At 40.0% G+C, this 27660-nt stretch overlaps 1 protein-coding gene across 2 annotated transcripts in view; it reads left to right on the top strand.

Moving 5' to 3' along the window:
* Positions 1–27660, top strand: part of ATP11C (ATPase phospholipid transporting 11C) — a 100712-nt gene that overhangs the window by 31387 nt on the left and 41665 nt on the right. For both annotated transcript variants that reach the window (XM_065900883.1, XM_065900882.1), the window contains exons 8-21: positions 972–1022; positions 2010–2074; positions 2427–2508; positions 3444–3594; positions 4151–4348; positions 9352–9513; positions 10194–10345; positions 11548–11619; positions 13485–13558; positions 15464–15567; positions 16040–16221; positions 17307–17570; positions 21454–21628; positions 26725–26827. In XM_065900883.1, the coding sequence (XP_065756955.1) occupies positions 972–1022; positions 2010–2074; positions 2427–2508; positions 3444–3594; positions 4151–4348; positions 9352–9513; positions 10194–10345; positions 11548–11619; positions 13485–13558; positions 15464–15567; positions 16040–16221; positions 17307–17570; positions 21454–21628; positions 26725–26827 (1835 nt within the window). The remainder of the gene's footprint in view (positions 1–971; positions 1023–2009; positions 2075–2426; positions 2509–3443; positions 3595–4150; positions 4349–9351; positions 9514–10193; positions 10346–11547; positions 11620–13484; positions 13559–15463; positions 15568–16039; positions 16222–17306; positions 17571–21453; positions 21629–26724; positions 26828–27660) is intronic.

The raw sequence follows: 27660 nt of genomic DNA, 5'->3' as shown, positions 1-27660 counted from the left end.
TAGACTAGATTGAGTACCCTTGGTATGTGACTTCAGAATACCTTGTACTTCCACCACCCTAGCGGTCATCACTTACACTGTAATTGCCTGATTGTCTGTTTTAGGGCAAGGAACACATTTTTCTTGCTTATTAGCAAACATAGTAATGGTGCAATTAATACACGATGAATGAATGAGCAGACCTTCATATTTTGTGTGTTTAGTAATAATCAGTTTTTCTGAAAAAATTCTAATGTAAGTTATAAAATACTCATAACATTCTTGTTAAGGAGGACTTAGAGCTTTTTACCCTATTTTCAGAAATGTAGACTACCATATGCATAGCCATATATCTGATCACTTGGTCAGATCAAGCTCAGTATTCAGATCAGCTGCAAGACAGTTTGGAAATTTCCAAGATGGTAATCAAGTGTTGCCTAATGCAGGTGGTTCTCAAACGGTGACCCCAGGCCAGCAGCATCAGCATCGCCTGGGAACTTGTTGGAAATACAGATTCACATTCTTAACTGAACCATAAGCTTGGGGATGGGGCCCAGAAATCTGTAGTTTAAGAAGCCCACCAGTAATTCTGATGCATGCTCAAGTGAAAGAACTACTGAACTAATGGTTTTAAAAGTTGCTTTAGCACCAGAAACCTTTCTTCACATGAATGTGAAATAGAAACCAATTATTTATATGGAGTATAGATGAGAGGGGTAATGTGTGCATGCACGGTGCCAAGTAGATCTTGAAAATCAATTTAGAATCTTTGTTTACATTCTTATAATCCATAATATTTTTAAAATTAGTTGAAAATGTTACATACCATATTGGTTCAACTTAGCTTTTTTTAAAAAGAAAGACAATAGGCGTTCATAGTTCATTGTCTTATCTCTACTTGGATTTTTTGTATTTTGATTCGTTCCCATATTTGGGGCAAATAGATTTTATCTAGATATAGAAACACGTGTGCTTTTATGTTCTTTTTGCAGGTTTGTTGGCCGAATCAGTATCTATAGTAATAGTCTTGAAGCTGTTGCCAGGTTAGTTTATAATTCCTTTAATCTGTCCTTTTGGGGGGAGCAATGTTTCTCTTTTAAGCCCATTAAAATAGTTGAATACTTTCCTCTATAGAAAGGGATGTAAAGGTGAAAAACCCTGGAGTAACTAGCCACTAATGGGTCTTAAGTAGCTGACCTTGTGATTGGTAGCAGCTCAGAGTGTGTGTCTCCTGGGAGAGGGGTGGTGTTGGAAGTGATGCTGAGGGTTTCTAAAATTGTAGAGCTCCAGACACTTTGACCAATAATCCCAAATATGTTCCAAGCACTGTATTTATTGTCCTTGGCTGTGCAGTGCCTGACAATATTGGAAGTATATCTGGAGAACAGTGTGTTAAGGGAGAGTAACTTAGGCAGGAGATAAAATGCTGGGAGAATTAGCTGGACTTAAGTAAAATGAAAGGTTTAATCATTTATAATGTAACAATTCATGGAAGAAGGGGTGTTTTCTTCCCTCTTCCATCAATCATCCAGTTAATTATCTCAACTTTTCCACTTGGCCTTTATAACCAATACTCAAAAGGGAGTTAAAGAAACACCGGGTGCCCAATGATCCCCCAAAAGGCGTGTTTACTCTCTATAAATATGGCAGTGTGTCTTTCCCACCTTGACATTTGCTTTCCCAGCCTTTTACTGTCACCTTTTCTTTCTGTTTCTTGATGTCTGCTGTTCTGTCCCGTTCTTGTCTTGCGGTCTGTGACTCATAATCCTTTTATCTCTGTGCATCTCTTTACCTCTGTGTGTTGCTGGCTATTCCTGTACTGTGTGTGCTTCCATCTGTGCTGTACCCTCAAGTAACTTCAGAGGGAAATATCTTTCAGCTGGTCCTGTGTTAGTAAGCATATGACATAAGTAAACAGATACATTCTGAACCTTTTGGAGATAGATGTATGTTAGGGCAAAATATGTCGCTCAAGTTGATGGTGCTATTTGTTGGGCTGTTTGGATAAGTCGTGTTCATTTTTTGTTTAGGTCTTTGGGACCTGAAAATCTCTTGTTGAAAGGAGCTACACTAAAAAATACCAAGAAGATATATGGTGAACGTTTTTTAAGATATACTTACTAGAAATATGTCTTTTTTTTTGAAATATGTCTTTTAAAGCCTGTGCCTAAACAGTGCAGTTAAAAATTGAACATGGCATTTAATTCCATTTAATCTAAGCCTATTTTTAGGTGTTGGGAATTTATAAGATGGTAAACTAACTTGAAAACTATGACAAACTATGTAGAATTAAAATTATACTATAAATGATATATCAACTGGTGAATAGAAGAGAGTTTAGAATTCCTACTTTTATAGAGTGAAAAAATTGGTAGATCCAACTGGGTGGGGAGTTGGGTTGGCAATCTCATTGGAAACCTAATTTTCATCATATTGTTATTCCTTAGGAGTTGCTGTTTACACTGGAATGGAAACCAAAATGGCATTGAACTACCAAGGGAAATCTCAGAAACGTTCTGCTGTTGAAAAGTTAGTGTACACCACAATTTCTTTAGTTGTTATTGAACTGAAATTACTTCTCAGTAATTCTAAATAACAACCATAAGCAAAAACAACATAACTTGTAATAGTGCTACCATTTTGAGTACTTTTTGTGTTCCAGAAACTGCTCAGTGATTTGTATGTCTGATTTGGTTTAATCCTCTGAGCAACTCAGAGTAATTCCTGTTAGCCTGTCCACTTTATAGATAGAGAAATAGTTGTAGAGATGATAAGTGATTTACCTAAGCTCACTTAGCTATTCAAGGGCAGGGTTTAGTTGAAATTTATTCTCTTTTGCTGCTGGATAATGGTTTGGGGTCCTCTTGTTGCTATATGTGAGGAGGTTGTACAACACAGATAATAGTCTCCTGGCAGATACTGAAGTGGTACATGACACACACCTTCAAGCCAGTCGCCACTGGCACAGACCTCACTCTCCTGTTGGCATGGATATCCAGTATATCAGTGATACCCTGTCCATAGCTGTACTTTCAGACTAAAAGAATCCACACTAAGCTTGCAGGTTTCACATTTGCTCCTCTACCCTCTATTCCAAACCTTTAGGATTCAGGGAAATGGAAACAATCTACTCCTTCTATAAGGATGGAGTAGGTAATGTGTGTGTGTGTGTGTGTGTGTGTGTGTGTGTGTGCACGCGTGTGCGTGTTCTGTCACTTTATAGGGTCCTTACTAAAGGTGTGTTGAGCCATTGCACTTTGGGTTGGGGCTAGGGCTGGCTTTTCCATTTTACCACTCAAGAATAACGCGTTAGCAGTGATAACAGGTTCATCCATACAGGTCTGTGCTATGGTTACACATCGTACACAGGAGAAGCTTTAGAAAACTGAACAGTTTAGTTTATACCTGGTTGATATCCTTAAGTAATTAAATGGTTTTTAAATCCATAATATCTTATTTTTCAGATCCATTAATGCCTTCCTGATTGTGTATTTATTTATCTTACTGACCAAAGCTGCAGTATGCACTACTCTAAAGTATGTTTGGCAAAGTACCCCATATAATGATGAACCTTGGTATAACCAAAAGACCCAGAAAGAGCGTGAGACTTTGAAGGTAATTTGTTTTATGCTGAAAATTTTAACCCTAGCACATTGTAACAGAGACACCCTTTATTGAAATGCTGTTCAGATAATGATACCTTTGGTATTTGGGTTTTCTCTTGGTTGAATGGTAGCCCCAAGCCATTAACTGTTTAAGAAATGTTAGAACTTTTTGTTTTAACCCTAGGCATCTATCCTTGTTTTTAATTCTTTGGTTAAGAGTTTTAAGCAATTGGGCAAGAAGGTCTGACATGTTAATGTATTATGAACTTGTGATATATCATGATAGGAACATAATGGGTGCCTACATTCATATTGGGGGGTGGGAGGAGCAGAGAACTTAAGGAAGTGAAAAGTGTTAAGTCAAGGTACATTCGCTGAAGAATAGTGACAAAATTCAGGGTGTTGTAAATGTTGTTTTCATGTACTGTGAAAATGTTTACCAATGATTACAGTGTCGTTGGGAAGAGCAGTGCTTTCAGCGTTGAAATTAAAAGATAGAAAGTTTATATTACACTTGCTTGATGGAACTGTGCATATAATCAGCATGAACTATTTCTTTTGTTTAGGTTTTGAAAATGTTTACCGACTTCCTGTCATTTATGGTTCTGTTCAACTTTATCATTCCTGTCTCCATGTATGTCACAGTAGAAATGCAAAAATTCTTGGGCTCCTTCTTCATTTCATGGGATAAGGACTTTTATGATGAAGAAATCAATGAAGGAGCCCTGGTTAACACATCAGACCTTAATGAAGAACTTGGTCAGGTTAGAACTTATTTTTACTTAAAATAAGTTAACATAGTGAACTTATTTCTTGTAGTCTGGATTACCAATGTATGTGACCATTTCACATTTGGAAATGTGATTCAACGAAAATTCCTTTATGCAGGCATGTAACGAAGGCAAGCGATGTTTTCATAACTATAACGTCAATTATTTTGCTGGCATTTTGAAATCAGTGTTTTGAAAGAACACCAATTTATGTATTAAATTTGAACGTTATGGAAATTCTCTTTAAAACTCACCTGGTGGTGTTGCTAGATTATGGGCTATTGCTTTGGAACAGGAAACATGTAGTCTTCATCACCATCTGTAATCATTTAGGGATAGACTATGGGACAGTGGAAATAAAGCTATTTTATAAATGCATTTTGTTCCATAAACAAAATTGACCAGAGTTGTCCTATGGACATTTTCTTTGTACATTTCTGATCAGATGGAATATAGACCTAGAAAGCAGAGTTGTTTATTCCAGTGTAAGAATTTAAATGAAGGGGAAATGTGAGGGCGTGCACTCCTCTAAATGCTTTTTGCTTCATATACCAAGGTAGTCCAGGCTTTGACCTCACGGCTAACCCAGGTTGTTTTCAAATGCAGTGCAGTCTAGCTGTAATTCTTCAAGTGATGACTTCTTTGGTGCTTTTCTTATCAGTATTGAGAAAAGTTTTTCCCTTTGTCTGAATTTACTGTGTGTCGTGTAATGATCTTCACAAGCTGAGGGGATTTTTTGGCTTGCATTTAATTCTCTTGATATTTAGAATGTCAGGACTGTGGAAATATCATTTCTGTGACTGGGAGATGCAAATTCAGTTAATGGAACTGTATGGCTGGAATAGGGCCTCACACTCGTTTTGAATGGTGACGATTTGCGCCTGTGCCTGAAAACTCTCCTCGTGAATTCGGTCCCCCTCCACCCCCACTCTGTATTTCTGTTCTGTACACAGCCTTTGACCAAACCAGAGTGCCCTCTTGACAACTACAGTCACAAGGGGGAAAGGACTCTCCAGATATCATTATGTTGAAACCTGACTCTAGGACTCCGGGATCCCAGACTGTGGCATCTGCATTCCACAGAGATGCTGAGTCACTAAGGATAGAATAAGCAATGAATGAACGAATGCTTTTCCCTTAGATATTGTTCCCAGAAGTTTCTTTTGTAGGTCACTTCAGCTGCCACAGCTGACCTTAGCCTTTTTAAACCAGAAGTTTTCATCCAGGGAAAGCTGAGTAGAACTACTCTAGTCCCAACAAAAGGTATCAATCTGCGGCTTTTTTGCATGGGGAAAAAAAATGAGTTATAAGCCACCTCTGGTGAACTTATCCCTGACAGCTGATTTAGTTGACTAGATCTGCCTATTCTAAATCCAGTGCCTGGCTATATGGATTAAGCTACCCAAGGGTGAACATGGCTAGTCCCAGGCTACTGCAAATAGAACAGCCATCATTCCACATGTGGCACCTAATTCTCACCAGAGACAGGCAGGATATCCAGGCCAGATCTCCACCTCAGCAGATTCCATCTTACCTATGGGAACGTAGTCTTGTTCCTATCATCTAGACTTATTCACACTGCAGAACGTAAAGTAGAGCTTTGGGTGATGATGTAGTCAGTTTGATCAGTGAAAAGAAACTACAGTTTTCATTTCAGCCACCACTTCTTTCCCCCGCCAAAACCTGCTTTTCTGGATGTGACTGTCATTTAGTCACTTATGAGGTAATAACCAGACCACCACTTCAGTTTGTACAGTGCAAAAACAATTTGCCATCATGATCAGCTTACATGTGTAGAAACTACCTAAATGAAAATGCAAAGAAGTCTTGAAATGGTTTCTTAGGACATTTAGCATTTCATGGACCAGTATACACGAAATTAAGTGTAACCAGTTTCCTCCTTGATGAGTCATAATTTAAAATCTGTAGGGCTTTTATGTTACTTAAAAGCAGTGTCAGTTAGTTTCGATCAATACCATTGCAAACACTCGCTTAACCTCTTCCAAAGTGACCCACATTGGTATTAAAAAAAAATAGGAAGATATGTTTAGGACAGTGTTGGTCTTTGACTTGAGAAACAAAAAGAAGTAGACTGCTCAGTTCAATTGTAAAAGAATGGGGTCTTTTATGATCAGACATCAGTCCTTTAGACAGCCAAATGGTTTCAACTTTGAAAAAATGGTGGGGATAGCCTCCTCCTTCATATCCCCTCCCAGTCTCGCAGCTATGCCCAGTGGTGTGTCAGAGTATATACTGTGATTCCAGTAATTCAATCCAGTGGTTATATATTAAACTTCTGTGTTACCTAAGATATGTTCTTGGTACTGGGGTTACTATTATGAAGTAAGCGAGAAACCCTTGAGTTGTTCAACATCTAGTTGGGGAAACACACATATCGTACCCTAACTACAGCAATGTGACGATAATCAGAAAAATCAGGGAATGTGAAATGATGGAAAGAGTCTAGTACTGTGTGATTTTGGTCAAGTCAACAGCAATGACCATCTACATCTGTATAACACTTACAAACATATTTAGTAATCTTTACAGCCTTGTGCAGCAGGTTTGATTATTTAAGGCTAATATTTAATGTACAGAGAGATGAGGAGATTTTTCCAAGGTCACAAATTTAGTAGGTGGTGGAGCCACAACTCCAGTCCAAGTTCTTCACTAGGTTAAACAATGTGAAATTTTTGGACCAATTTTGACCTGTAAACTAGGTGATTTCATATGTGTTCAACCTTTATTTTAGGGCCCTTTCTATTCTGAACAGCTATCTCACTTTAGGCTTTCTATCCATAAATTGATGGCTTTGAACTTGCTGATAGAGAAGGGCCTTTCCTGCAACTGGCTCAAACCTACCACTAAAGAGGAAGAGGCTGTTGAGAGTCAGAGGCAAGCAGTAGCCTCTGACTTGTCGGCCCGCACTCTCCTTTAAATATGAGAATACTTTTTAATAATAGCCAATCCTCTCCTCCCCTTGTTCTGAGTATAGGGCATATATTAGATCAGTGGTTCTCAAAGCATGATCTCAGGACCAGCGTCACCTGGGAACTTATTAGAAGTGCACATTATCTAACCCCACCCCAGAGCTACTGAATGAGAAACTCTGGGGATAAAGCCCAGTGATCTGAGTTTTAACAAGCACCCTCCTAGTGAGTGTGATGCCGACTACGGTTTGATAATTACTCTATCAGGGTATAGTTGGTTGGCCTATACCTGTGAGATTAATTGTACACAGATCCATAGTGCACAAAATGTTATATATAGGCAAGCACTTTATTTAAATACACTTTACTTTTATTTACTTATTTATTTATTTTTGGCTGCGTTGGGTCTTCGTTGCTGCACGCAGGTTTTCTCTAGTTGTGGCGAGCAGGGCTACTCTTCATTGCGGTGCATGGGCTTCTCGTTGTGGTGGCTTCTCTTGTTGCGGAGCACGGGCTCTAGGCGCACAGGCTTCAGTAGTTGTGGCACGTGGGCTCAGTAGTTGTGGCTCTCAGGCTCTAGGCGCGCAGGCTCAGTGGTTGAGATGCACGTGCTTAGTTGCTCTGCGGCATGTGGGATCTTCCCGGACCAGGGATCGAACCCGTATTCCCTGCGTCGGCAGGCGGATTCTCAACCACTGTTGCCACCAGGGAAGTCCCTGCACTTTATTTTTTAAAGCTATTACCTCTGTCCTCTATAAAAGATTTCGAAATGGGTTAATGCTCATCCAAGTGCAGGAGCCGCAACAACACAGGACAACCTTCAGGGGGAAATGAAGGTTAATAATTTTGATCAGAAAAAAAACCCAAAGAATTTCATTTTAACTGGAAAAATCTAAATGATACAGGAATAATACCACTTGGATTAATTTAAAGAGAGAATTCAAACTTGGCTGGCTAACAGGAAAAACAAGAGAAGACTGGAATGCTATATTTGTGCCAGTGCTGCTACCGTGAAATGCTTTGAAAAATAATTAGAAAGCAACTACTGCTGCAGTTCATCTCTTTCTCCCTTACATAATAGAAACCTTAATCTTGTACTGATGCTTCTTCCTGTCAGCCCATAATTTTAACTATTTAAGTATAAATTTCCAAAAAGGAGGATAAAATTGTGGGTTTCCAAAAGCCAGATGTTATAAATAGAAGAGATAAAAACTGAGATAAAATGCTCAGAATGGCTTATTTTACATGGGAAATTTATCTCATAGCCTATTTTTTCTATTATTTATGAAAGTATGCTTATACTTTAACCTATCATTATAAACTCTACTCCTTCTTTTAATTTGGAAATTTTTTGGAGGAGTATCTGAAAATATACATAGTACGTGGAAGAAATTCCATTTATATTTTTAATCATCATTGACTTACTATGTCTAATTAAGTAACATTATTTCCCCATCTGTCTATATTCTGTAACTCTTATATACATTCTACGCCACAATGCATTTTACTTCAATCCAGTATATTTATAGAAAATTTTACTTTTCAAAGAAAGGTTTTGTTACATCCCAGTTAAAGTTCCTATTCAATATGTTTTCTGTGCGTGTGTGTGTGTGTGTGTGTGTGTGTGTGTGTGCGTGCGTGGTCGCGCACGCGCGCGCGTATGTCAGTGTGTCAGAGAGAGAGAGAGAGAGAGAGAGAGAAATAATGGTCAGTAAATTGTTTCCCACTTGGAAAATTGACTTTTCTTATGTTAACTTCTTTATATCAAAACAGGTCGGTGTTAAATTGAAGGGGTCTTAGTTTGATAAAATAACCACGTTTTTCCTGCCTATTAATCTCCTACATTTGAGTAAGTCTACCTTAGACATGTGATACTATTTCAGTATCTTTAAAAATACTTCCTCATTTCTCATTCATTTGATAATATTACTTCTGTAATTACCTGACATTTGACAAGTTTTTAGAAAAGGTGATTTCTATGGATATGAGAATATCCTTATAGTTATGCCTTATAGAAAATTAATCACATTGAAGAAAGAATGCATATGTTTGTGTTCTTGTTTTTAGGTGGATTATGTATTTACTGATAAGACTGGAACACTCACTGAAAATAGCATGGAATTCATTGAATGCTGCATAGATGGGCATAAGTATAAAGGTGTAACTCAGGAGGCTGATGGACTCTCTCAAACTGATGGACCCTTACCGTATTTTGACAAAGCAGATAAGGTGGCATTTTCTGCGTTACCATTTTACCTTGAGAAATCAATTTATATAGCCATGTGTTAGCACAGTAGAAATTAAGGATTTGGGCACGTGACATAGACTTTTGAATAACCATCTGTTTGTTCTTTCAACTTCACCTTTCTTATTTTATGGACAACTCTGGAATTTGTAAACAAGTAGAATTTATAAGAGAGCATTATGAAAAATGGAATTTGGGTAAAACTTTCGCTTGACTGTGTGATCATAATTTTTGGTGCTTTATCTTTAAAAATATGAGCTGCTCCAAGAATGATGTCAATTGAAATCATTCAAGTCCCAGCAGTGTCTAGGCATGAAATGAACCAGAGTCTCCCTGCACCTGAGCTATTGCCAGATTGTGAATTAGAATTGAATGAGCTCTTTTAGGCCATGGAGATGTCACTGCTTTGGTATTAGGTGGCACTACAGTAACCTGAATGAGTTAACATAGCCCCTAGGGTGTGTTAGCTGAGAACCAGCCATGTTGGTAGGGACCAGAAGAATATGTAGTTCATTTGAGTATTATGAATTTATAAATTTTTGCTACTCAGTTTACTGGAGGTTATAACGTTCTCTCACATTAATAACTTTTCTCTGTTCATTGACTAGTTACCAAGTGTTCACAGTGAAACTAATATAATCATTTTTCTGTTACTGTTCAATAGACTCGAGAAGAGCTCTTTCTGCGTGCCTTGTGTTTATGTCATACTGTAGAAATTAAAACAAATGATGCTGTTGATGGAGTTACAGAATCAGCTGAATTAACCTATATGTCCTCTTCACCAGATGAAATAGCTTTGGTCAAAGGAGCTAAAAGGTAAGCACGTACGTTATGCTAGATGAATAATTTCGAGAGGTACAGTTCTGCCTATAGTTAACAATATGGTATTTTTACTTCAAAATTTGTTAAGAGAGTAGATCTCATATGTTAAATGTTCTTAACCACAAACAACAAAAAAGCAAAGGGGACACAAAGAACCTGAGAAATGTTGGGATATGTCTCTATCTTGATTGTGGTGATGGTATCACAGATGTATTCACGTGTCCAAACTCATCAAATTGCACACATTAGGTATTTGCAGTTCTCTATCAGTTATACCTCAGTAATGCTGTTTTAAAACCCAGAAATAGGGCTCCCCTGGTGGCGCAGTGGTTGAGAGTCCGCCTGCCGATGCAGGGGACACGGGTTCATGCCCCAGTCCGGGAAGATCCCACGTGCCGCGGAGCAGCTGGGCCCGTGAGCCATGGCCGCTGAGCCTGCGTGTCCGGAGCCTGTGCTCCGCAGCGGGAGAGGCCACAACAGTGAGAGGCCCGCGTACTGCAAAAACAAAAAAAACCCAGAAATAAGTTGTAGAAAATACATTAACATTTTTGAAGAGTAAAAAAAATTAAAGTTCTTGTACTTCTCCTGAGAAAGCGAAATCACAGGAGGACAGGAGTCATTTTGTTCCTTCTCTTACTTGCTTCAATAACCTTACAAGTATCCTTATTCTTTAATAAGGAGCCAAGCTACTTTATCTGAAAGTTTGAAAAAAATTCCCAAATCTAACCAGTTAAGACCAAAAAGAAAATAGCAATGCATAGATGTAACTTGCATTACTATTTATGCATTCCAGCCAGAAGTCCAAATATTCATATTATAGTTCGGAAATCCTATAATAATGGCCATTTTTTGTACAACACATGTTCTTGCTGAAGTGCTCCTAGCAATTTTGATATCATTTGGTAACTGAAAGTCCTGTTTTATCCATGAAGCCCAAGCTAATTAAGTGGATTAAAGTCACCCCATGTGTTAGCTACAGAACTGGAATCACAAATTGCCTCTTTCTTGGTTACGATTTGTGACTGGACATTGACTTGCTCTGTGTTAACATCTCAGTGAGTAAAAGGAAGTACAGTTATAGATTGAGATCTTATGAAAGAGAAGAAAACAATAAACAAGTATGAATAACGCCAGTGCAAGAGGAAATTAATTATTCTTTAAAGATACACAAAGGTCTTTTTTATTGTGTTTCGCAGGTATGGGTTCACGTTTGTAGGAATGCGGAATGGTCATATGAGAGTAGAGAACCAAAGAAAAGAAATAGAAGAGTAAGTAGCACTGTATGTTTGATGATTGTCACTTCTTAACCCCACAGTCCACCTTAGATGGATTTAGGCAGGGCAGCAAAGGGAACCGATTGCATCTATAAATGTAGGACTCTGCTCTCCCAGTTCAGAGCTTTATGTAAATGTAGTTGGAGTAGGAGAAGACATTTTTCATAGAATGGCAGAAACTAGCATTTGAGGTGTAAATGATTCCAATTTTGTTCACATATGGGTCCGGTAGCCTGAATGAGCGTCTGCCTGGACTTTTCTGAATTTTAGATGCCATTTCAGGTCTCCAACACATGCTGCAAGAAAAATCAGTGAACAGGCATGAAACCTTCTGCTGTCCAGAACCCAGCCAATCATTCTGGGATTGCAAGCCCTGCCAGACATGGCAGCTTTGGAGTCAGAAGCTTTCTCTTGTTCTAGATGCTTGGGTGTGAGCCTCAGGGCAAGTACTCTGATGCAGCCATAGCTCCACATTTCTTTTTTTTTTTTTTTTCACTACAGAGACCCCAACAAACAAAACCACCTTGGCTTAATAACGGATTTTAATTAGCCCCTGTGATTAATTTGAATTCTTTATATGAACTTGAAATGTAATTGTCTGACCCGTAGCATCTCGTGAGACCCATCTCAGAAACATGTAACACGTGTAGATGTGCTTAGGGAATATGCCCCTTTGGGAAGGAGTGTTCAAGAGCCAGAGGAACCAGAAGAAGGCTCTTTGGCCTGACTGCCAGGAGCCCCAGGTCATTGTCAAAGTCCAGATTCTAGCCGGTTCACAACAATGCCCCCATGTGGCCAACAACAAATGAGATACTGTGCTACAAGTAGATGTCTTGTACATACACATCCCAAAACCAATGACCCGCTCACTCCCATCAAAGAGAAGCTTTGTAGTAAACACCTGTATACAAGTTATTTATTTTCAAGAAATGATTTCCTCACATTTTTTTCTAATAAGTCTTAGAAGCTTTCTTCTTCATCCTTTCATCTGGTGAATAGCTTAGCCATTTACACACAAATCTGATCATGTCAATCCACTGTTTATACCCTTCAGTGGATTCCTATTGCCCTTAGGGTGAAATCCCAAATCTCTGAAATGGCCCACAATGTTCTCAGGTCCCAGCCCCTGCCTACCTCTCTCGCTACTCCCCTATCAACTAGATCTCAAGCCTTAAATGAACTACTGTAAGTCCCCTCACGGGCCACACGCTCTCATGTTGCTGTGCCTTTGCACATGCTCTTCTCTGGACTCGGAGTGCCATGATATCCTCTCTTCATCGTGTCACTCCTGCAAAACACAGCTCAGGCACCAGGTCTTCCAGGAAGCCTTCCTTCAGATGCCTTCTGTCTGTGCTCCCACATCTCCCCTGTGTGTTCCTTTGTTACAGTATTTGGAAGACTAGGGGGTAGTCATCTCATTACCCTCTGTCTCCCGTATCATTTGGTAAGCACCTTAAGGGAAGATGTGTGTCTCTTCTCCAGCATCAATCACTGTGCCTGACACATAGTAGGCACTCCATAGATGATTAAAATACTTGGCAGGGTGAGGCTATTTCTAGACCCTCGCCAGATATAGCTTCACAGGACAGCTCTTTGTTCCTCATTCCTATGCAGTCAGTCTCTCCTTACTATTTTAAGTTATATAATGAGAAGATATAGATAACCCTTAACCAACACTGGTAACCTCTGACAGCATGTTCTAAGCACAGAGAAATTCCAAAGACACAATGGAAAGCACCCGCTGTGCCCACAACTAGCAACCCTCATCCAAAGAGGAGAGCTCTGTTAACTTAAGATGTTTCTGTTGTGTTTCATCTTGGTCTAGGTATTTCACTTTTCTCTTTTTTTTTCTATTAAAGGTATGAACTTCTTCACACCTTAAACTTCGATTCTGTCCGCCGTCGTATGAGTGTGGTTGTGAAAACTCAATCAGGTATGCATTTTTAAAACTTGACTTTTTCCACTTGTAGATTTGTATGTTGATCAGCTACTTCAAGAGAGGAAAGCATTTAACGTAGTAGCGTATGATTACCGAAAGTCGTGCAAAGCTTTTGTATAAGCCTTAATGTATTTATACAAGCACATGTTCAGTTTGTCAAATTGTCACTGGCAGAACCCCTGGTATGACAATATATGCATTTTCTTGGAAAGTGAACTCTACCCCTCAGTCTTGGATGTCCAGACAGGAACTGAAAGGATGACTTTTTCACAGTTCAGGGTACTAACCAATCACCACCAATGCCTACCTGCAGCAGCCCACTACAACTGGATGGTTTGAGATTACTAGCAGTAGAATCTATGAGTGTAGAGAGTTGCTGGTTATCCCTCTCTGACCTTCCTAATTCCCCACTGCTTTACACTTCCTGGAAACAGGTAAGCTAGAGATGACTAAGGGCCTGACTGCTGGGAAAGGGCATGTGATTTTACTCTAGCACCCTGGGCTGTTTGTTTAACACGGTAAAGAAGCTTGCCCTTTGCAGGGGAAACAGTACCATCATTTCAGGGTTCCCCCATGTTCTTGGGAGGAGCCGTGGTGACTGGGATGCCTTCTGCTCAGATTCAGCAAGACCCATGGGTAGCATTCCTGCTTCGTTTGTGGGCTCTCATATTCCTCTGTGTGTGTGTGTGTGTGTGTGTGTGTGTGTGTGTCTGTCTGTCTGTCTGTCTCCAGGTGGTTTTCCAAAATATCCTTGATTTATTTCCTAGTAATCTACTTTTTAGTATTAAATCTGTTGAAAATGTCTTAGTATGAGAAGGGGAAGATTTAGACAGACCCTTCAGGGAATATATCCTACCTTATTCATACTTTGTGGTGTGACTGCAAAGTCACGATGCTGATTTCATTATATGTGAATGTGGAATTTGTTTTATGACTTTTAAACACATTGTGGCTATGTGAGAGAAAATTTTTTTAAAAACACCTAACATTTGGAATACTTGCTGTTCTTACCTGTACACATGCACGTCCACGTTCTACTGCAGATGGTAAGATGTCTGAGGAAGTGGTCTATCAAGGGCCTTGACCTCAGAGCTACCCTTTTTTAACTTTTTGAACTTAGCACTTTGCCTTATAAGGTCAGAGTGTCCTTTTTTTTATTTTGCGGTACGCGGGCCTCTCACTGTTGTGGCCTCTCCCGTTGCGGAGCACAGGCTCCGGGCACGCAGGCTCAGCGGCCATGGCTCACAGGCCCAGCCGCTCCGTGGCATGTGGGATCTTCCCAGACCGGGGCACGAACCCGCACCCCCTGCATCGGCAGGTGGACTCTCAACCACTGTGCCACCAGGGAAGCCCCAGAGTGTCCTTCTTAATGGTACTGTCTACTTTCCTGGGTGCATGGACTGGTATAAAGCTGTACTTGTACTAGCATTCTACAGAGCTATTCTCCAGTTTCCGGTGAAAACCTTCAAGCTACTGTTTTAAAAGCTAATGTGTATAGTCTTTCAAAATGATTTTATCGTGTTTGAGCTTGAGTTTGGTCCTTGACATCTGTAGATGCCACATGTGAACTTTAGACCATGGTTGACAACATCCTCAAAGAGAATTCAGATGTAGCTCCTTGACATAAGCACCGTCTTCTGTGATTCACTTGAAGGAAGTTTCTTTTAACAGAGGTGCATGTTGTAAACTCTGAGATATTAATTATGTCTGTATTGGTCCCAAGAGGTGGTGAACGTTGTCCTGACAGAGTAAAGGTCAAGATGGCTGCTTCCATTTGGATGAACATTCCAAGGCAGGCTCAGGATACACAGCTGCTGGGTGGGAGAGGCCACCTTAATAGTTATGTATTATTAAAATCCCAATTCTAAGTAAGTCAAGTACTCTGATTCTTTATTTTAGGAGACATACTTCTCTTTTGTAAAGGAGCCGACTCAGCAGTTTTCCCCAGGGTGCAAAATCATGAAATTGAGTTAACTAAAGTCCATGTGGAACGTAACGCAATGGTGAGCCTACACCCCCTCCCCCCAGTAGATAGAGAAATGCTAGAGATGACTACGTTTATGGATTGCTATTTAAAGGATTATTGAAATGAATTTTAGCTTATTTTTATGGCCTATTTTTATATTTGGAGATTTTGTAATATTTTTTTCCTTATTTTAATATAAAACATCCTGGAGCAAGTTTCTGTTCAGAATTTGCACCCTTTGAAGACTTTTCAAGAATATTTGTTTTATGTTCTGCTTTTTGTTTGTTTTTTTCTTAACCCCAAGAGCTATTATTTTGTTATTCCGAACCTAATTGAATGTTAACCCAATGCAATCTGTTCTTTCTTTTTTTTCCCCTTTTTTAACTAAAAAGGAAATTAGTCAGAATTTCTCTTTTGTGTGGTAAAGCAAGAGTATTTAAAGAGTGTGTTTTGTTTGTTTGTTTTTATTCATTATTTGGATAACTAAAGATCTCCTACCTTGCTTCTAGGATGGGTATCGGACACTTTGTGTAGCCTTCAAAGAAATTGCTCCAGATGATTATGAAAGAATTGACAGACAGCTCATAGAGGCAAAAATGGCTTTACAAGACAGAGAAGAAAAAATGGAAAAGGTTTTTGATGAGATTGAGACAAACATGAATTTAATTGGAGCCACTGCAGTGGAAGACAAGTAACTAGAAAATGATATTCTTGTTATTTTAATGACCAGTCATTTAGGGTGGTATCTGTCCAGATTGGTAATTCATTCTCAAGTTTTGAAATCCTTGATTCAGCTTTGTCTGTACATCAGATTTTGAACTGTTTGTGGGAATAATTTTTAAGTTAAATATTTGTGACTTAGGAGAATGAATCTGTCATCTCTAAGGTGTTTTGAGTACTTACTAAGCCATCCCTTCATTTATGCAGGTATTTATGAAGTAGTCTTACTGTGCGTAGGAAGCTTTGTGCTAGAGACGCCATTTGAGTTGGTGCTTGGTAGAATGGGTACAATTTTGAAAGACAGATGAGCAGAAGGGAAATTCAAGGTTGAGCAAACAACATGAGAGCTCATTCTAACCTGGTTTAACAGACTAGAGCATATTTTTGCATACTTTAAAATAATTTGCTCTAACCATACAGGCTGAGCTCTGCCAGGCATGATTATAGGGCTCCAGAATTGATCTGCTTGAAAACATAAGTTTTAGATTCTATTTTAGGAGTTTTCTAGAAGCTATGAATGCAAATTGTGAGGCTTAACCCAAACATGAAGTTATAAACATATATTCATTGGGAGGTATTAAAGTTATAATAGAATTCATTTAGTCTAATTTCATTGTTATTCTCTGACCAAAAGGAATGCAAAGTAAAACTCTTCTTCTACCCTTGCCTTTCAGAATAATGCTTAAAATCTCCTTCAGAATGGTTGGCTTTCCTAAACTTCCAGCTCCTCAGGGGTGGGGATTCGCTAACTTCCTTCAATATCTCATTAGACTGTGTCTGGCCCTTTCTGTTTTGAACCATGTTAAGTATTTGTATAGTGAGATAGAAAACATAAACTTTCCAAACCTCATTGTTTGAAATGTACTTTAATAAGTAAAACTATGCCAGAAAGAGTATGCTCAGAAATGGTAGAGGATATATAAGAAAAACAACTGTTAAAACATGTCAGGACTCCAGAATTGCTATGAATTATAAGGACATTCTCTTTAACAAGCCTTCTTGTAGAATCTGTGTCAGGAATTTTCAAAGATAACAAGGTTTCCTTTGTGTTTCCAGGCTACAAGATCAAGCCGCTGAGACCATTGAAGCCCTGCACGCAGCAGGTCTGAAAGTCTGGGTGCTTACTGGGGACAAGATGGAGACAGCCAAATCTACCTGCTACGCCTGCCGCCTTTTTCAAACCAGCACGGAGCTCTTGGAACTGACCACCAAAACCATCCAAGAAAGCGAACGGAAGGAAGATCGATTACATGAGTTGTTGATTGAATATCGTAAAAAGTTGCTGCATGAATTTCCTAAAAGTACGAGAAGCCTTAAAAAGTAAGAAAGTACATCAATTTGTTATATTTAGACATTGGTACAGATGTAAATCCCAGCTGCTTATGCAGAAGGCTCCGTTTTCTGTAATTTATCAGTCTTTGTTTGCAGGTGCTTTATCCTTGTAAGTTAGAACCTTTCCTGAGGACTTGGCTAATGGCCCATTTGAGATTATTTGGCACTTTCCACCTCTTCTTTCATTTAAAAGAAAACCCTGCCCTTCTCATGCTTTAGAAAAGTGGTTCATTTTCTAAATACTTAGAGTCTGGGTACTTATCATTGGTACTCTGTCCTGGCCCATGTTAAGAAAAAATATTCCTTTTCATGGTCTCTTAAATTGAATGTAATAAAATCAGTCTCTAAAACAGTTTCCATGCAGGTCGAAGTCCTGGAGGCATTTTCTGTGTGAATTTTCATGCCCCAGTGCTCCAAAGGAGACCAAATACTTGATAGCATGGCCACTCGACTGCTTTCAACAAGCTGCTTAGGAAGAACCTGTAGAATCTAAGGTTCTCAAGGAAAGCCACTGATCCACAATAATTCAATACCCAGAGTTACATTTTCCTATACTTGACATTGACCAAGGCCTAGCTTTGTCTAAACCCATTACTGGAATTTACCTTGGCTGTAAGCAAATCAGTTTCCTCTTCTGAAATGCCACAGGATGTGTCTGCAGTAAATCCAAAGACCCGTAGATAATATTATTTCACATTTCTTAAGTGCCCTCTTTGTTCCAGGAACAACATTAAGCACTTTAAATTATTCTCATTTAATCTTCACAGCAACCCAGTAACACAACCTTATTTTCTTCTTGTTAGAAATAGGGAAACTAAGGCTCAGAGAGATGAATTGACTTATTCGAGATAACACAGTTAATAAGGTGTAGAGCAAGTCTACCCAATTCCAGAGCCCATGCTTTTAACAGCTATGCTCTATCTGTGTCCTCATCACTAGTGTTTAAACAGACTTTAAAAATGAATAGCCCACATTCATGAGGCTATGGCCAATTTTAAAACAGCTGTTGTTCTTCTGTTACTTGGACATCAGTGAGAGTAAACAGGTTTTTATTAATTGCCTATGATAAATGTTTCCTTCCTTTAACCAAATGGTACTTATAAAGGCAGTCCAGATTACATGTGTTTTACTTGCATTTATCTTAGTCTTCTCAGGCTACCATAACGAAATACAAGAGACCAGGTGGCTTAAACAATAGAAACTTATTTCTCACATTTCTGGAGACCAGAAGTATGGGATCGGGTGCCAACATGGCCGAGTTCTGGTGAGGTCCCCCTTCCTGGCTTGCAGAATGCTGCCCTCTTGCTGTGTCCTTACTTGGCAGAGAGAGAGGAAGCTCTGGTGTCTCTTGCTCTTTTTATAAGGATATTAATCTCATCATCCCATCATAAGGGCCCCACTCTCATGACTTCATCTAAACTTATCTCCCAAAGGCCCCATTTCCAAATATCATCACGTTGAGGGTTAGGGCTTCAACATGGGACTTCAGGGGGGACACAATTCAGTGCATAGCACCATTCAGGAGCCCTTGGGCACTTTTGTAAAAGCCAGGGCTTATGGAAAACTGAACTCACCATCTCAACATTCCCTCTTCCTGACTCATCTGGAGTTGGGTACACTCTTTCCCCAAGCTACACAAGCATCAGACACAGGATCCCTTTTGCCAGCTTCTGCTCCTTTGTCCCTTCCACTTCAAATCAGCCACCAAGCCTTACCCATGTCCCCACTCTCTCCACTGGCGCTCCCCATCAGATTCCTAGTAACTCGTGCCTCAGAGCACGTAAGCCCCTCTGCCAGATGAGTGGTCCTTAGATATAAAGTACTGCCCATGTCACAGCCCTGCTCAGAAACCTTTAATGGATCTCTTTTACCCACAGAATCAGGTTGTACCAAAGGCCCCAGGTGACCTTTTCAGTTTATTTTCCTAGTGCACCACACATACATTCCCTCTTTTCTTCACCTCTTTCTGTCCTGTCTTTTAAGTTCCATTTCAGATATCATACGTCACAAAGAAACCATTGTTCTTTCCTGGTGTGTATTTATTGTCCCAATCACTGGATATTAACCTTTTTAAAAACATTTTTACTTTATATTGGAGTATAGTTGATTAACAACTTTGTGTTAGTTTCAGGTGTACAACAAAGTGATTCAGTTATACATATACATGTATCCATTCTTTTCAGATATTAACCATTTAATATCATGTTTGGTTGGGTATATTCTCTCATGTGTGCTTCTGTTACCCCAAGGAGATTTTCTATTCTCCAAAGAAAGATTAGTTAATAATTCTTTCCATTCTTCTATATGGCCTAGTTAGAGACCAAATATTGCTTGATTGATTATTGAGCTACTGTTTTCTGCTCATTGTCAGCTCTGTGAATAGGGGAGCAAAGGAGAATGCATGATTGATATCTCTAATTAGTGAATAAAACATGCTCATAATATCATGAAGCAGAATATGAAAGGAAGGAAGGAAGAGGCATATTAGGCTCTCACTATTCATAGTCCATAGAACAGCAGCTCCATTATCACCAGAAGCTTGTTAGAAATGCAAAATCTCATGTCCCACCCCAAAACTACTGAATCAGAATGTGTACTTTAACAAGATTCCCAGGAATTTTAACAAGATTCCTTTAAACATTAAGCTTTGAGTAGCATAAACTTAGACAAATGAATCTATTGTATAACGATGAGATCCTGCTATGTTTAATACGTCTACTGCAGCGGTTCTCAAATGGCACCCAAGATTTCTTGAGCAGAAATTGATTAATCGGTGTTTTTTTTGTTAATTGCAAAAAAAAAAAAATTTAAATGTTAATTGGTAGAATTTTCTCAATTGTAAGTTTTCCCCCATATGTTTTTCTTAAATACCTGGCACCTGTTATATATATATATATATTTTTTTTTTATAAATTTATTTATATTTTATTTTTGGCTGCGTTGGGTCTTTGTTGCTGCTCGCAGGCTTTCTCTAGTTGTGGTGAACGGGGCTACTCTTGGTTGTGGTGTGCAGGCTTCTCATTGAGGTGGCTTCTCTTGTTGCGGAGCAGGGCTCTAGGCGTGCGGGCTCAGTAGTTGTGGCACACGGGCTTAGTTGCTCCACGGCATGTGGGATCTTCCCGGACCAGGGCTTGAACCCGTGTCCCCTGCATTGGCAGGCGGATTCCTAACCACTGAGCCACCAGGGAAGTCCAGCACCTGTTATATTTGTCTTTCCTGGCAACTAATACTACTTCATCCTGGCTATACAGGAGAATCACCTATGGAGTCTTTTAAAACATGCCTATATGTAACCAAACCCTGCCCAAGATACCCTGATTTAATTTGTCTGTGGATAAACCTAAGACATGGGCTTTTTTTCAAGCTGCCCAGATGACTCTCATGGGAAGGCTGTGGTTGAAAACCACTAGTCTAGTATAAAATGATACTTATTTAAGGAACATATATCATTATTGTATGCTATTCTTTAACGAACACTATGTCTTTTTAGTAGTCCATCATATTTGAGAAGCCAGGTCTATCGATAGGTTTTGTCATTCGGGCAGTTTTCAGATTGACTGATGATTTGTCTTCATATCAGAGTTTGATGGAACTGTAATTTCCAAAATTCACCTTGAGTTTCTTATATGGAGACTGGCTGCTGGAAGTCCATTATTTTTATATTTAGAACTTAGTGCCATCTATATGGGCAGCTTGAGTCTCAAAGATGTGATAGAAAGTCTCTGTTGTGTCATTAATAGAGTCGGTTGCTTCTTTAGAATTTACACGTCCAGGAACCAGATTGATGATAACCCTCCTCTGACTGGTTTTTTAAAGTTCCTAAATAGCAATGTATAGTAGATTCAAATATAGCATTGTTCTTCTTTTTCAGAGCATGGACAGAACATCAGGAATATGGATTAATCATTGATGGCTCCACGTTGTCTCTCATATTAAATTCTAGTCAAGACTCTGGTTCTAACAATTACAAAAGCATTTTCCTACAAATTTGTATGAAGTGCACTGCAGTGCTCTGCTGTCGGATGGCACCGTTACAGAAAGCCCAGGTAACTGAATGTTAGTTAACGTTCCATTCTGGGTACTTCTGTACGCATATGTGCAAATGTTCACTTTTAATTTTCTTCAAAGAGCCCTTAGTACCTTATTATATTTTCCCTGGATTCTTCCTCTATGTGGTCCAACTCAGAAGTCTTCCCACCGATTTGAATTAAACCTGTGCTTCACCTTTTTGTCTCCTCAAGCTGGCTGTCTAATTCCTCACCTTGCAAACTTCTCTAATGATGCTTGGTGCCTGCTGCCTTCATCCCACTGCTCCTGGCTCCACTATTCCATTAGCCCCATGCATTCTTTCTTCTCACCTTACTCTGCTGCATCTCCTGGAGGAGAGCAGTGACCTCATTGCTGAACCCGTTGTGTTGTCTTTCGTTTTCTCCTCATTTCTCCACTGCAGTTGACACTGCCAATTATGTCCTCCTTTAAACTCTCCTCCCTTGGTTTCTGTGATGGTCCACGGTCCTTTTTTTTTTCCCTTCTTGGCAACCTAGTGTCTATTTTGTTTCATCCTGTGTCTTCTCCCTAATTGTCAGTTTTTTTGGAGGGCTATGTCTTCCCTCGGCTCTTCACTTACATCCTATCTCTCTGGATAAGCACATCCATTTCTATGACTTCCATTGATGATATATCTCTCGTCCTGACTTTTCCTTTTTGTTAAGTCTCATATTTCTAGCTGCCTGCTAGACGGCTCTATATGGATTCCCCACTGTAACATTAAATTCTGGTATCCAAGACAGATATTATAATTTTCTCCTTCGGGCCAGTTTGTTTTATCCCTTGTCTTTATTATTCCTGTTACCAGTGACATTTTTCTTTGGCTCCCTAAGTCTCCAAACTGCCTTTGATCCTTTTCTTCTCACTCACTCCATATATAGTCACCATGTCCTACTGATCCTACCTTTCGTCATAGCTCTCATTGTGGTGTCACCTTGTTAAACCTTTTGTCTCCATCTTAGTGCAAGCAAGACCTTAGGACTTTACACACAGACTTTGATTTAATCTTCTCATTAGTCTCCTTGCTTTCACCCTTCCCCATTCCATCTCTTTCCCCATACTCCCAAATTAATCTTGTTAAAACAGTACTTCTCCCATCATATATTCTCTCTCAGAACCTTTCAGTAGTTTCCTAGTCCCTTAGGATGAAGGGCAGATGACTCAATATGGTACTCGGGGCCACCCCTGTCGACCCTTTCAATGTGTCCGTACATATTTTGTGTCCACCATCACTCTCACGTCCAGCGAGAATCATCCACTCCTGTTGGTTGTTCCCCCCTTGTGTCCCTTCCACGTGCCATGCTCACACCAACTTCTAAAGCTTCCCTCATATAATTTCCTCATCTGGAATTCCCTCTGAATTCCTCTTGGCCTAACAAAAATTTTACTCCTAATAAAACCCAATGCAGGGGCAACCTCGGGTGTGCTGTCTTTTCCAGCTCCTCTTGCTCGCATTGATCTACTTCACCTTGCTTCCTTGTACTCACTGAGTCTCGGGAACCTTAGAATCTCAGGTACACACCTTTTCACTTCTGCGTACACTGTATTCTTTTATATGTGTTGGTCTTGCTTCTTCCCGTCCCTCAGCTGCTTGCTCTAGACCTAGCGGATGGCGCTGTGTCTTTGCCTTCTCCTTCACACACCCTGCCCCCTACCTCGCACATGCATGCACGCATGCGCAAGCACACAGCCCATCCTAATTTAGGGCATTGTCTACCTTCTTCTCACTTTCAATTTCCATCACAATCAGGTGCTCTTCTTTTCTTCAACCTTAAGAGCCTTGGTTAGCCCCAGCTGGGGAAGCAGATCCTATCAGAACAGTATACATAGAAATCTGTCCCTTTAGTCAAAGGCAATACCTCTTTCCCTTTTTTTTCCTCCTATATTCATTGTCTGCTGCTCAAATGGCTCACCTAGGTTCTAACTTCTCCACTGCCCAGGACAGTATCTGAATTCCTAACACTGTGCTGCTTCTCTCACCCAGACTATGGAGCCCCCCTGTGGTTCAGTCCTTAGTCTGTTTTATTTCCCTCACTATCGTCACCTCTTCCAGGATATCACCTACTCATCTGTCATGGCCACATAGGTGATTTTCTTTTTTTTTATATTTATTTGATTGATTGATTGATTGATTGATTTTTGGGGGGCTGCATTGGGTCTTAGTTGCTGCACACGGGATCTTCGTTGAGGCATGCAGGATCTTTCCTTGCGGCGTGCGGGTTTTCTCTCTCTTGTTGAGGCGTGCGAGCTCAGTAATTGTGGCGTGTGGGCTTAATTGCCCCGCGGCATATGGGATCTTAGTTCCCTGACCAGGGATCAAACCCACGTCCCCTGCGTTGGAAGGCGGATTCTTTACCACTGGACCACCAGGGAAATCCCCACATAGGTGATTTTTTTCAAGTCACTTCTCCAATCCCAATCTTTGGAGTTCTACTTTACTTCTCCAGTTGCTTACTGAGCACATGTTCTTGGGTGTGTCATTGTCACCTCAACTCAGCCTTCTCTAGAGCCTAAATTGTCATTTTCCTTGTCTTTTTTTTTTTTTTTGGCTGCATTGGGTCTCCATTGCTGCACACGGGCTTCTCATTGCGGTGGCTTCTCTTGTTGCGGAGCACAGGCTGTAGGTCCGCGGGCTCAGTAGTTGTGGCTTGCAGGCTCTGGAGCACAGGCTCAGTAGCTGTGTAGCACGGGCTTAGCTGCTCCACAGCATGTGGGATCTTCCCAGACCAGGGCTTGAACCCTTGTACCCTGCATTGGCAGGCAGATTCTTAACCACTGCGCCACCAGGGAAGTCCCTTTACATCTATTACTGAGCTCACTATACTTCTAGGTCTTTAGATTCAAAACCTTGACATCCGCCATGCTTTACCCTTCCATGTGGTCTCAGTCACCAAATTCTGTCCATTTTCTAGTACACTGTCTTTTCCATGTCTTTCTTTCCATTACTTTCCAGGTCCAGGACTTAAACAGCTCATTGAACTCCATGTGGACTAACTTCTCTCTTTGCCTGCAGTCTGGCCTTTTCTTCCCATTTCTCCTGCACCCTGTTGCCACTTTCATAATATTGCTCCCTGTTGGTGTGGCCCCATATATACCTATCCATGTCCCCTGTACAAAAACTCATTGGTCTGGTCAAACCAGATCTGTTTTCTAAGCATATACTGTACTTAACTGGCTGTGTGCCTTAGAACATGCTATGCTCTTCCCTTTCCGTGGGATACTGCTCCAACCCCCTTTTCCCCATCCATGCACATCTTACCAGTCTTTTATGATTTAGATCAAACCACCCTTCCTTCTATAAAATCATTTCTGATCATTCTGGCATGTAGTGTCCTCTCCCTTCTCTGACATCACGGGCCTTCTTATGTGGACAACTTAGATGACAGTGTTATATATTCCCTTGCATAGGTATTGTGTATTGTTATCTTGTATTGTTAATCTGATTATCTGATATTATTGTATCCATTCCCCATTATATGCTTCTTGAGGTATGAGACCAAGCGGTATATCCTTTCTGGATATTTGCACTTTGCTTTTGCACATTGTATTGCATGTAGTTATAGTTGATCAATAAATAGTTTTTGGTAAATTGATTTCTTTTTTGTGAAGCTATCTAGAGATTGAAGAGAAGTTCTTAATCCAGGTGACCTGGGACTCAGTAAAAAAAAACTCCCATGTTTATCTACCTAGATCTTTCATGGTTTTATGGTCCATGACAATATATCCTTTTATCTTTCCACAAGGACAAGCTTTCATCTTTTTAAATCTATGTTTTCATGCAGAAGCTGTCACCCTTGATAATTTTATTGCCTTCCCTGGCTGCATTTTTCTTCCTTGTGGTTTAAATCATTACTGCATACAGTATAACAAGTGCAATTAGTTTAACCAGTATTGTAGCCCATTAAACACAAGTTTACTTTTGTGGATGACTCACTTACAGATTATTTCTGACACTCATAAAGTTTTTAAAAAGAACCAAGTTGAGGCGAAGGATTGGGAGAAAGCCGGCATTTCATAGTAACATCATTTTTGTGTCAAATGGATTGGATGTAGGGGTTTTTGGTTATGTTGTTTTATACAACTAAAACCTGACTGAATTTTGTTTAAAGAAAAGACTGCAGGGTGGTTTTGCCTCGTATAAATTTTTTTAATCAGTTATCTGAAAATGGATTTTATTTATGTTACCTGGTGAAAGCCATTGTGGGTACAAAATTTTTGCAAGGCATTATTTAACTACTGAATTACATAAGCTTTTTAAAAGCTGCTAGATTCCAAGGGGTTTTGAGGGTTGACACATAAAGCAGTCATTATCTAAAACATACGGTGGGAGGACAGCAGCTTACCCAATACTCTTCCCGCAAGTAACTCTGCCAGGAGAACATTTCTTTTATTCAGTGCTTACCGTGAACACAGCATTGAGCTGCACTGTGCCATCGACACAGCTTTAAGAGACACTCAGGGAATAATGACAGCCTTTATACACATATCGGGCATCTTTCTGCAAAGCTCATCACCTTTAAGGCGCCCCCTTTTGAAATGCAGCTACCTGTATGAGAGATCATATCATATCATATTGGGCACTGGGTGATTTAGTAAAGTTTAGTCGGCAGCTAGATGGAAATAAGGGTTGGCATGCACCGAGGGGAGGTGGGAGTGTCAGCAGGGAGGAGAGAGGGAGCGGTAACCAAAAACATTGTCCTCTCACTGCCCACTTTTGTCCTCGTAGCCCCATGCATGTCTCCCCAAATAGGCTCTCTGGTCTCCACTTTCCCTCATTCAGTACGTGATCTGAAAGGACACAGGAAGCAATGACAAAAGAGGGAAGCGTGCTGACCTCTAATATAGGTGTGAGGCATGGTTTTTGACAGTTCATACATTCGCAAAACCAGAAACAAGTGGGCGCCGGTATTACATTTTGAAAAGCTGTGTTCTTCTGCCCCTGAGAATTCAAGACTGGTTGTACTTATATGCACAAGCTACCTTTCTGTTTGAAGGCCTCCATTTACAAGTGTGAATGAGGCAAATACCCACAATGTAGTACAATCTCACATTCTGCTTTGACCTTTTCTATACCTCTTTTGTATTTAATGTTTAGATTGTGAGAATGGTGAAGAATTTAAAAGGCAGCCCAATAACACTGTCGATAGGTGATGGTGCCAATGATGTTAGTATGATCTTGGAATCCCATGTGGGCATAGGTAAGAAACATCTAATGAGATGGCAGCTGTAAGGTATCAGTATTGCTTTTAGGTAGAGTGGTCTTATTATTCTAGAGATTGTTTTGGTTGCTCATCTTGAATCCGAATTTGGGAATGATCATTGTTTATCAAAAGAAGGTCCTCATCGGATCGTGGAATATGTCCATGCCAAAGTCCTACCCATGGTGGGAATGTAGCAATACAAAGTTGGAGGATATTATTATATTAGCCAAGTAAAGTGAATTTACCAAACCTACTAGCCATGCAGTTGATCATTTAGCTCTCACTTTTGACAGCATGCATGAAATTTTATTGATTTTTCGCCCCTGGCCAGATCGCCTGCTTATGTTGCTGCACTATATCTTTTGAGATCTGTAACTGTTTGGGACTGAGAGACGATAATTGGCTGGCTGATTCTCCACATGGCAATATCTCTGCATGGCGGTTTGGGCTGTAGTGGTGAATTTACATGTCGGCATGCAACAACAGCTTCTCCAAAACCTGCACCTTTTCTTCCCCTGTCAGGCTGCTGGGAGGCAATCCTAACACCCCAGCAAGTGGTTTTTTGGTGGGCGAGAAATAATGGAAATAGTATCTTGGGAATTATTGTACCACAGTTTGGATTCCCAAATTCTTTCCATTTGCAAGTAACCCTACTTAGTGTGGAACTCTAGTTCAACTCATTGGTTATTGACTGTGGAAATGGCCTAAAGCTGCTTGAGCTCATGGAATACTTGGACTGCTACTCAGCCTTGCAGGACATTTGGTCTTGTCTAAAACGTCCATAGCACATTTGGTCCATGCAGAAGGTCCTTGAAATTTGGTCCTGTCCA

This window comes from Phocoena phocoena, chromosome X (assembly GCF_963924675.1).
Source record: "Phocoena phocoena chromosome X, mPhoPho1.1, whole genome shotgun sequence".
In the NCBI taxonomy this organism is placed as follows: domain Eukaryota; kingdom Metazoa; phylum Chordata; class Mammalia; order Artiodactyla; family Phocoenidae; genus Phocoena; species Phocoena phocoena.
The sequence above is the reverse complement of the archived record's forward strand: the minus strand, read 5'-3'. Positions and strand labels throughout refer to the sequence as shown.